Source organism: Hippocampus bargibanti, linkage group LG04 (assembly GCF_051943395.1).
Source record: "Hippocampus bargibanti isolate YZ-2025 linkage group LG04, ASM5194339v1, whole genome shotgun sequence".
Lineage (NCBI taxonomy): Eukaryota > Metazoa > Chordata > Actinopteri > Syngnathiformes > Syngnathidae > Hippocampus > Hippocampus bargibanti.
The window spans coordinates 17,937,573-17,948,501 of NC_142737.1; the positions used below are offsets into that span (position 1 = coordinate 17,937,573).

The 10,929-nt window shown below is 40.8% G+C and overlaps 2 protein-coding genes across 2 annotated transcripts; one reads left to right on the forward strand and one right to left on the reverse strand.

Moving 5' to 3' along the window:
• Nucleotides 1-633: 633 nt before the first annotated feature.
• On the forward strand, nucleotides 634-8,695 carry prkab1b (protein kinase, AMP-activated, beta 1 non-catalytic subunit, b). The gene is made up of 8 exons (XM_088994516.1): nucleotides 634-916; nucleotides 2,319-2,458; nucleotides 2,962-3,131; nucleotides 3,211-3,304; nucleotides 6,571-6,685; nucleotides 6,756-6,889; nucleotides 6,963-7,031; nucleotides 7,224-8,695. Exons 2-8 carry the CDS (start codon nucleotides 2,336-2,338, stop codon nucleotides 7,299-7,301), a joined length of 783 nt encoding a protein of 260 aa, XP_088850642.1. The 5' UTR covers nucleotides 634-916; nucleotides 2,319-2,335; the 3' UTR covers nucleotides 7,302-8,695.
• Nucleotides 8,696-8,698: 3 nt separating this feature from the next.
• On the reverse strand, nucleotides 8,699-9,619 carry pla2g1b (phospholipase A2, group IB (pancreas)). The gene is made up of 4 exons (XM_088994518.1): nucleotides 9,466-9,619; nucleotides 9,230-9,386; nucleotides 9,009-9,136; nucleotides 8,699-8,859 (listed from the first exon to the last, which is right to left on the reverse strand). Exons 1-4 carry the CDS (start codon nucleotides 9,527-9,529, stop codon nucleotides 8,735-8,737), a joined length of 474 nt encoding a protein of 157 aa, XP_088850644.1. The 5' UTR covers nucleotides 9,530-9,619; the 3' UTR covers nucleotides 8,699-8,734.
• Between the last annotated feature and the right edge of the window lie 1,310 nt (nucleotides 9,620-10,929).

Below are 10,929 nucleotides of genomic sequence, written 5' to 3' on the forward strand. Positions count from 1 at the left end.
ATCCCTGGACTAAATCAACACCAGGGGAAACGAGTTCACCAGCTATCACACCAAACCACTGTGATACAGATTTGATGTTTTATTTTGAAATAATGGGCCTCTGAAAAGTGATAACGTATCGATATTGTTCATCAATTAAAAAAAAACTTCTAAATAAACTTCGATTTGCGAGTGGAGGCTGGCTTGACCTCCGTGTCAAAACCCACGAAGAATCCTTATTTTAATTATTACACAAATAACAAGTCAAACAATGCCTAATTACTTTAATAACGTGACACAAAAATTGTGTACTGTGGAGTAAAATACATTTGGAGAAGTATAACCCTCATAACTTAAAATGTAATAAAAGCACTTTGACATAAATTGTACTGTTTTGCGAAATGGACAAAACTATTTCAACTGGCCGGGGTAAGTACGCACGATATCCATACGTCGCTCGATCGTGATATGTTATGTGGCAATATCAAAAATGCGTGGGTGATAGGACGATAAATTTTAATCAGTTTAGAGCGCTCTGATTTTATTCCAGTCCTTACTCTGTTTAGTCTTTCGTGTTTTTTTAACAAACCGCCGACCCTCGGTGCGAATTGGGTTGAGGAAAACTAGGCGGAAGAGGCGTGTTTTCGTCAGGATACAAGCAAAACACAACTGCAGATCTACAAGGAGACAACCCGTACTCGCAGTTTGCGATGATGGAAACAAAAGATAAGATTAAAGTAGAGGAAATGCTGTAAAAAAGAGGATTGGTGTACTTTTTAAGGTAACCGTAGGTCCAGACACCACGCGGTTGCTGCTTGGTGCTCACAACAAGAAAACTGCTGGTCAAAGACGGAAACCACGGCGAAAACAGACCCTCCTGTAGAGGACAGCACGGCCTCCTTCGGCCCAAGACTTTAAACGCCCAGGCAGAATTTAGGTGCGTAACAAACCATATTAACTAGAATACCACACAAAGTTCACTATTGTAGGAGCAGTTTTAGTCTCAAAACGCCCATAGTGGCCAGTCTCGGAACTTATACCGTACAATAATGCCTGTTACTATATTTCCCAACGTAGCCACAAGGGGGCACAAGCCAGTGTCTTATTGTGCCGGTCCCAAGACCGGATAAATACAGAGGGTTGTGTCGGGAAGGGCATCCGACGTAAAAAAAAAATGCCAAAACAAAGATGCGAAAGTGTATAAAGCAGTGGTGAGACCAGCCATGATGTTTGGACTGGAGACAGTGCCACTGAAGAAAAGACAGGAGGCAGAGCTGGAGGTAGCAGAGCTGAAGATGTTGAGGTTTTCGTTGGGAGTGACCAGGTGGGATAGGAGAAGGAATGAGTACATTAGAGGGACAACTCATATTAGAGGCTTTGGAGAGAAAGTCAGAGAGGCCAGACTGAGATGGTTTGGACGTGTCCAGAGGAGAGAGAGTGACTATCGGGAGAAGGATGCTGAGCCTTGAACTGCCAGGCAGGTGGCCGAGAGGAAGACCGAAGAAGAGGTGTATGGGTGTTGTCAAAGAGGACATGAAGGTAGCTGGTGTGAAAGAAGAGGATGCACAAAACCGGGTTAGATGGAGGACATTGATTCGCTGTGGGGACCCCTGAAGGGAAAAGCCGAAAGGAAAAGAAGACTATATTTCCCAACATTGATGCCAAGTCACATGATTTTACACAAGACAAAATAATCTCACGACACAACACTGAACAAAATACCTTTTCAGTTCTACTCCAGTGCAATAAACAACATTAACTCATTCATTGATTGCCAGTCGTGCAAAAATGCGTCCACTCCAGTGCCAGGGTTTTTGTCATTGTCACTCAAATTCCAGGACCCACAGAATATTGAGTTTTAGGACTACATAAACATTCAACGCAGTGTAAGAAACCTTAGACTCTCCTTTCATCAGAAAAAAGAATTGATTCCCAAATTATATGGGTCTGGAGTTATATGAGCTTGAAATGTCCAAAATACAATGCAATACATACATATTGATTTATATAGCGCTTTAACAACCGCTGAAGCTGGAACAAAGCGCTAAAATGGAAAAAATGGAAATGTGGAAGGGAAGAAACATTGCCAGCGCTTTATCGGTACCACAGCAAGAAAAAAGAAAATCCGAACAAATTCAGAAATGGCGCTCTATGTCATATTTTCAGTTCGCGAATAAATTTGTGAATGGCAGTGAATGCGTTAATATGCTTTCCATCAGTGAATTTTTCGATAATGCTCGTGAATTACGTTTTAGTGGATTTTGCAAGTACTGTATACCTAATCAAGTAGACATTGAATGCGTATCATGAATGGTTGCATGTGTTTGTGTGTCTCCCAGTGTTCGATGCTATCAAAATGGGGAACAGCAGCAGTGACAGAGCCAGCGCGGGTCAAAGTGAAAGAGGGAAAGAGGCTCGTCCCAATATCCTGATTGACAGCACAGAGGATGCAGATATTTTCCAGAGAGAGGATGCAAAGGTAACAAGTTTGTATCAATGCAATACAATTTACTCCAATGACAATATCAGGCGTATCATTAAGCTAATTTCGACAACACTTTAACTGATATTAATTTATAATTATTTTATAAATTATATTTGATATATCATAATTATGTTCTATATATTAGAATTTTTAAAGTGTGACTTCAATTGACGGGCAGCTTTCTAATTTTGAGGAGTAATATTTTGCAGGTTGATTCTTAGGATTTGAAGCAAGGGTGAAACATTGAAAATATGACAACCCGCAGCAGCTCATCTCTCTCCTGTGTTTTGTGTTGCACATGGAGCCTATTTGACCGTCAAGTGGATTTGAACGTAAACTTGAATCTGCCACCCTACATCCATTTGCCCCAAATCCAAATTCTCAAAGCCCAAACTAGCTTTGACCGCTTTTTTTAAATCACCAAGATTAGTCTTGGTGTGATGCAGTGAGGCCCTCATTCATAATCCTCATTAAGATGGAAGCAACCTTGTTTCCAGGTGCCACAGGAGGAACAGGAGTTTCTGGCCTGGCAGCAGGACCTGGAAAGTGACAGTAAATGTCCGACACTTGCCAGGCCAACAGTGTTCCGCTGGACCGGAAGCGCCAAAGAGGTCTTTGTGTCTGGCTCCTTTAACAACTGGGCCACCAAGATCCCGCTCAATAAAAGGTTGGATGTGAACCTCGCAGCATGTTCATAAGATAAAATAGAATGACTTTGTTGAATGATGACATTACCTCTCACTCAGTAAAAACAACTTTGTGGGAATCATGGACCTGCCAGAGGGAGAACACCAATACAAGTTTTGTGTAGACGGACAGTGGACGTTGGATCCAACAGGGGTGAGGAAATTGCTCTGATTTTGTTTGAACCATATCAGTGAGGTCTTCGTGTGTCTTACTTTTTTGGGGAAGCTTCCCAAAGAGTGTTAAAAAAACCTCTCAAAAGCATTGAATTTGGAAATTTGGAAAAAGGTTTGAAAAAACTCTTAATCAGAGTCTTCAATTTTGTGCGGGATATAATTTACAAAGAACAACTTCTCCACAAATGTGTCATTAATGGTTTTGATTAAATAAGAGCCAAAAATGGTACAAAAGAGAAAATTATTGAGAATGCAATACATCCTCTGGTCACAATCTGGTCAAAACAGAACAAAAGTTCACTGAAGAGAACCACTGGACCACCGGGCTCCTTCTCCATTCGTGTAATATGCCATAAGAAAAATCTGCATGGTTGTTACGGTAAAATCATCTTGTTTCACCACCAATCAGGAGCCACACTCATAGCTGCATTTGGTTCCCTTGAGCATTCTAACCGGCCATCCAGCAGCAACAACAAACGCACTGACATCACTTGACTGGCCACTTTTACGAACTGAAATTGCAAGTGTACAAGAGCATGACCTTTCCCCAACCATGTCACACCAGTTCATGGTGTTTATCTAAGCGTGCACTTATTGATCAGAATCAAAACTATCCATATCCAATACACGTGTCGTGTCTTTGCACCGGCGGCAAGCTGCAAAGCTGAACTTACTTCAAAATTGCCGGATGTCTCCCGAAACAACAACAATGATAATAGTAATGATAAATAGTGCTACAATATTTTTAAAAACTGGGTTTAATGAGCGTGCAAACAAAAATGTTGATCACAAGTCCTCTTCATTTTCTTGAATTGATTTTTTTCTTCAGATTCTACTAACAATATTTTTCCATTATATGTAGAAGGACTTGTAGCCATGCACCAGAATGCACAAAATTTGACCTAATTTTTTTTTTCTGTGAGGACCCCATTCTGACAAACACTCATTGTTTACATGTATGCCTCCATCACACTTTTCCGCCTTTATAATTGTATTTAAAAATCTCACCCCATTTGGACAAGATCTAGACTTGTCACGAGTGATTATTATTTCAAATGAATTTGTGTGCCCGCCATTGTACAAACAAATCTGTTAATTGATCACAGGCATGTGGAACATGCGTTTTCTGTCAAATTCTTTTTACCCTTGCTATTCTTTTTATTTATGTATGTTTTTATGCTTTAACCCCTGATATAGCCAAATATTTCTCATCAGAGAAGTGAGGATATTTGTAAACAAATTCTAGTAAGCCTGGTTAAGAAACTTTCTGCCTTTGACCCAAACCGGTGGACAGTTATGATGAGGCTTTTTGTGAAGCCTCATCAGCTAGGTACAAGAAGCATTTAGATCACTGGTGTCAAAGTCAAGGCCCAGGGGCCAAATCCGGCCCGCCACATCCTTTTTTTTCGGCCCGCGAAAGCAAATCAAACTTGTGAAATTCCATGTTGCTTGCTAAAATCCTAACCAAAATTTCATATTTTTGGATGTAAACCACAATAACAGTCATTATTTTTGACTTCAGATTTGAAAACTAGTTATTCATTAATTTGTTGTGCGCTCGATATGTAATATGTGGAGGGCATTAAACATTCTAATGGCTTCCCCAAATTCCTAACGGCCCTCGAGAGGAAACCGTAACTACAATGTGGCCCGTGGCAAAAAATTGCATGAGTAGCTTACTCAGTACGCTGCATTCTTCCATCCTCCACGCATTCCACATTGGAGAAATAAAGGAACACAAATTCACATATCTTTCTTTATTTGATTATTTATGCTGATATGGCTGTGAAATAGGTATGGAATTGTCCTAAATCGGTCTTGAGTTGTTAAATTTAGCTTGAACAAACTTGTGGGTTGCCTGTTTGTGTTTGTTTTTATTTCTTCCATTCCTTCAAAGAAAATGAGATCAGTTGACACAAAAACTCACATTTTTACTGCATTTAACTCATTCACTACCATTCACAAATTCATTCGGGAATTGAAAATATGACGGAGAGCGCCATTCCCAAATTTGTTCGAGTTGTGTTTTTTCTTGTTTGGCTGCTGATAAAGCGCTGGCCAGACCTCTGGCAATGTTTTTTACGTTCCACAAGGGGCAGCATTTCCCTTTTTTTCCATGTTAGCACTTTTTTTCCAGCTTCAGCTAGTATTAATGGTCAACCGACATCACTTTTTTGTTTCCTAACTGACATCAGAAAAACGTTTTATAGCATCTAAAATACCCAAAACGCGCAGTATGATATTTTTAGTCAAACGCAAAACACCAATAAAAATGACTTAAAGTGTCCAAAATCTGCAAAAAAAGGAACCCGGAAGTGGCCAGTTTCAGAAGGTCCCGCCCCCTTCTTCGTGGCGTCACCCCAAGACGTCTTGCCTTGCTGGAGAATCAAAACAATGGCTTCAGATTCGGAGAATATGCTTTCTTGTTACTCATCCAGTTATGAATATGATTCAAATAGTTCTGAAGAGGAAAGCATACATGTTTGCAATCGATTATAGAATTTATTCAGTACCATTTTGAGGTATCTGGGGGCGGGAAATGTAGCACCAAAAAGTGGCAGAAAATGGCGACAAAGCTCCGTGTAAGGAATTAATCAGCCCGTTTCCACAGGCTGATTAATTCCTTACACAGAGCTTTGTCGCCCTCTTCTGCCTCTTTTTGGTGCTACACGAAGTTTTCAGACCAAGCAAAGTACAGCAAAATGCATTGGCGTGATGGAAGGACTGCTACAATGTGTCCTTTTTTTGGTCAGGGGCGTGCCTTCAGTGACGTAACGTGAGGACTCGTCACCAACTCAAAAATAAGACTTCCGGAATATTCAGCGCGAGTATTAATACGTAAAATATAGCTATATGCGGTGGAATCTTTGTAAAATACGCTCAGTAGATCTCATTTGAGGCCATTTTACAAATTATGGACACAACTTGTCCGGAGACGTCGGTTGTCCTTTGAAGCGCTATATAAACCAATATGTATGCATTGCATTGTATTTTGGACAGCCACCCTCATTTCGAGCTCATATAACTCCAGAGCCGTATCATTTATGAATTAACCATTTTTTTCTGATGAAAGAAGAGGGTCTACGGGTTCTAACGCTGCATTGAATGTTGATGTAGTTCTAAAACTCAATATTCTGTGGGTCCTGGAATTCAAGTGACTGACAAAAACGCTGACACCACGGTGGGCACATTTTGCACGTCTGGCAGTGAATGAGTTAAGTGTGTTACCTCTTGGTGCTCTCACAGGCTGTGATCACGACAAAAACGGGAACCGTGAACAACATTATCCAGGTGAAGACAACCGACTTTGAGGTCTTTGATGCCCTTCGAATTGACTCTCAAGATTCCGCAGACATCTCAGGTACATCTCATTTTTGTTTTTTTGTTTTTTGTTTTGAGCAACTCACAATATTCTGATGATTTTTTATCAGACTTGTCCAGTTCCCCCCCTGGTCCCTACCAGCAGGATGCCTACTTTGTCAAATCAGAAGACAAGCTCAAACATCCTCCGATTTTACCTCCACACTTGCTCCAAGTGCTGCTCAACAAAGACACAGGGATCTCGGTATGTCGTTTTCTTCATATGAAACTTTGTATTTCATCTGAGCTCAAGTCAGTGGTCTTTTGGCCTTCCACAGTGTGACCCAACCCTGCTTCCTGAGCCCAACCACGTGATGCTCAATCACCTATACGCCCTCTCCATCAAGGTAAACCCATACATCATGTCCACTTCTCCATTGTTGCTTGCATTAGTACATATTTCAAAGGGCAGGCATGTGCAGCATCACAAAATTAGGGAGCGCACAATCCCATGAGATTAACGACAAGAGCAAAGGTGGCTGGCATTGCCAGATGGGAAGCCCGATAACCAAAATACTGAATGCCTTGTTTTGTCCCAGGATGGCGTCATGGTTCTGAGTGCAACTCACAGATACAGAAAGAAGTATGTGACGACTCTTCTGTACAAGCCCGTATAATTCATTTGAGTTTGTTGTCATGGCCGTGGTGTGGCCCTTTATGATGTTGTTTTAAATTCATAATTATGTTTTTTAATCAAAATCATCCCAAATAATTAATAAATGCATAGAAATGTTCTTATTCTAGGCACAAGTTAAGTGTGCAAAAAAATCACTATTGGATTTTGACCATTTTCTTTACACTTGTGTTAATTCAAATTCTTTCAAATTGAACGTTCCTGCTCTAATTTGCATATCACCCACCTTCATTTAACTCATTCATTGCCGGACGATGTGCAAAAATGTGTCCACTCCACTGCCAGGGTTTTTGTCATGTTCACTCAAATTCCAGGACCCACAGTATATTGAATTTTAGGACTACATAAACATTCAATGCAGCGAGAGAAACCTTAGACACTCTTCGTTCATCAGGAAAAAAACTGTTAATTCTTAAATTATGTGGGTCTGGAGTTATCTGAGTTTGAAATGGGGGCGGCTGTACAAAATACAATACATACATATTGATTTATATAGCGCTTTAACAATAGCTGAAGCTGTAACAAAGCGTTATCATGGACAAAAGGCAAATTCTGCCCCCTTGTGAAAGGGAAAAACATTGCCAGAGATCTGACCAGCGCTTTATCGGCACCCCGGCAGGAAAAACCAAAACCCGAACAAATTCAAGAATGGAGCTCAATGTCACACTTTTCAATTCCCGAATAAATTCGGGAATGGCGGCCAATGAGTTAATGATAGATCCTAATCTGTTTGGCGACACCTCAGCCAATGGCAAAGGTTTTATACGACACAAGCGATGGTCTCAAAGTATTCTGAACTTTCTTCATCATGATCCTGTTTTCAAAAGGTTGATTTCATCGTAAAGCGTGTTGAACACAAAAACCGACCAAATGTACAGTAATAATGTATCATATAAATCATTTTTTCAATGAATTATTTTGTGTGTGCCTTACACCTCCCTGTTCATGATACTGAATGCTACGAACCTTTTCGTTCCAATTCCACTTAACCGTTTCGTCTTTGTGAACCATATTTAATCTAAGTTGCTGCGAGTTTCAAACCAAGCTAATAAAATTGCAATGCCTTTTGAGGCTAAGAAGGACACCAGACCTATAGGGACCAATAATTGCATTTAGATCAGTGGGTCTTAACCTGAATAGAGTCGGTCGGTCTCAGGGGTTCGGTAGATCCTCCGCAGCAGAGGTCCACCCTTCAGTCTCGTCTGCAGTTAGTGGGCACAGTCATTGAAAGAAAGGTTTGGTGAATGAGCATATGAAACTGGTGGGGTTCGTTGCCTCCAACAATGCTAAGATCAAATCTATTTTGATTTATTTCTAAATCTGAGTAGTTTGTTTTGTTTTGACTTGTGTCCAAATAAATGTGCATTTTGATAAGAACCATGTGGTCAAAACATATTCCTTTATTGATTGTGTTGCTCAGTTTACACAGTGGACTTTTGGATCCAGGTTCTTGTTTTCAGGGTTGAAGTCGGCCTGTTCAAAACAATGAGCTGCTATTCGATCGCACTCGCAAACGGCCGCCTGGCACTTGTCATTCGTGGCTACGGAGACATATGAGAAAGATTACGTCATGAACCTCGAAGAATATCACAACACAAGTAATTGCATCGGGGACAGTGGTACACACACTTGTGTTCATTTCTTAGCTTATTGAATGTAATAACAATCCGGATTTGGATCACAGACTCACCTGAGCAGGTGACTTGATTATCTGAGCAGGTGAAATCATAAACCAGAACATATGGAAGATCAGTAATGCCCGTACACCCAGGAATCTTTCTGCTTCTTTCGTAGCATTTGTCATGGACGTAACAACACCTAAAACGAACGAGTTTGCATTTTTTCTACATAAGAGTGCAATTCAAATTCCAAGTTACGACTTGAATGCAGATTTTGGCGTTTCTTCCTCACATGTCCAAGTCGTCCAGCGGGCTTCCTGTGCCCCCAAAGCCGCACCAACAACCATAACCGTTGTACTTAAAAGGGTTCACTCCTGGCTGGGCGCACTCGATCATCTTCCCAAACTGCCACAAGGCCTTGGGAAGTCGATCCCCGCTGACCACACATGCTGGTCAACGGAGCAAATGAATCACGTTAAAAGTCAGCCGTGTTCTTTGAAAGCGGCGCTGTGTTTTCAGAAGTCTCACCTGTGGCAAGCAGCAGCAGACGAGCTGTCAGGTTCATGGTTGCCTGCAAAGAAACAGGCAACATTGTCACAGCTTGTACTTATAGACCGGGAAGTGAGCTCGAGATAAGGAGGATGTGGGGAGGAGTGGAATTCGTTGCTATTGACTTGGGATTTCTATAGAACGATTGCTCAACACTCAAAACATTTTTTCAAAATAAGTTGTAGGAAATCCGAATGAAGAAGCTTTCATTTGATGTGATGTCGTCACTCATGATTGGATTAGATTGGATTTACTTTTATTAGTCTCACAGTGGAGACATTTACATTTCACAGCAAAGTGATGAAAGGAAGATGAAAGGAATGAAATGAGTAGAAAAACTAAATACAGGGGCTGCTGGAAAGGCAGCCACTCTCGTGGCGCCATCTTGAAGTTTAAAGAGCAAAAAAAATAATAATAATAATATGACAACACAAACATGAATTACACTACTTGACCAAATTTCCAAATCCTGTAAGACTAATTTTTATTCTAATGGTTTCGGGTATGGCCCTTGCTCATAATGTTTCAAGACGCAGATCCAAAATGACTTTTCCATTTTTTTTTCTAATTCAATAATCTTTGGACTACTCTTCTAGCTCTCTCTCTCTCTCTCTCTCTCTCTCTCTCTCTCTCTCTGCCCCCCTCTTTCCCTGTCTCTCTTTCTGTCTCTTTCTGTCTTTCTCCCTCTCTCTTACTCTCTCTCTATATGTCTCTCTCTTTCTCACTCTTACTCTCTCTGTCTGTCTCTCTCTTTCTCTCTCTCTCTTATGCTCTCTTACTCTCTGTCTGTCTTTCTCTTTCTTTCTCTCTCTCTCTCTCTCTCTGTCTCTATCTTTTTCTCTCAATGTCTCTCTGTCTCTTTCTCTCTTTTTTCTTTCCTTCTCTCTCTGTCACTCTCACACCATGCCATTCGACTGCACTTTTACATTTTGGTCTTGCTTAACACACAGCTGTGTAAACAGAAAACACTTGCTAGAATTCCCAAATCAATCCACCAAACATTTCTGGTAATGTTCAACTTCTTTTTAGCAGGAATGGAAATTTGATATCTTCAAATTTGAAATGATCGAGTGCGTTTGTGTCACTTTTCAAAATATTGTACGAAACTTCACATGGGATACCCATTCCATATTTTTCCATCCGTTCATTATCCGAGCCTCTTATCATCTCCAGGTCGTGGGTGTACCCGATCTTATCCCATCTATTTCCAGGTAGTAGTTGGGGTACAACATGAATCACTTGCCAACCAATCGCCAAGCACACATAGTTTAAAATAAAATTAAAAATATTCACACCCGAGGCCATTTTAGAGTGATCAGTTAATCTATCGTGCATATTTTCTGAATATAGAAGAACACTGGGGTACCTGGAGAAAACCCCCACATGCACTGGGGGATCATGCAAACTCCACACAGGAAGGTCAGAGCACGATCATCTCGTCAC

Coding starts and splice junctions, on each gene's coding strand:
- prkab1b (XM_088994516.1), top strand. CDS start 2,336: ATGGGGAACAGCAGCAGTGACAGAGCCAGCGCGGGTCAAAGTGAAAGA. Junction 2,459..2,961: donor TCCAGAGAGAGGATGCAAAG/GTAACAAGTTTG, acceptor CCTTGTTTCCAG/GTGCCACAGGAGGAACAGGA. Junction 6,686..6,755: donor AGATTCCGCAGACATCTCAG/GTACATCTCATT, acceptor ATTTTTTATCAG/ACTTGTCCAGTTCCCCCCCT.
- pla2g1b (XM_088994518.1), bottom strand. CDS start 9,529: ATGTTGCCTGTTTCTTTGCAGGCAACCATGAACCTGACAGCTCGTCTG. Junction 9,387..9,465: donor TCTGCTGCTGCTTGCCACAG/GTGAGACTTCTG, acceptor TCCGTTGACCAG/CATGTGTGGTCAGCGGGGAT. Junction 9,137..9,229: donor CCGCTGGACGACTTGGACAT/GTGAGGAAGAAA, acceptor CGTTCGTTTTAG/GTGTTGTTACGTCCATGACA.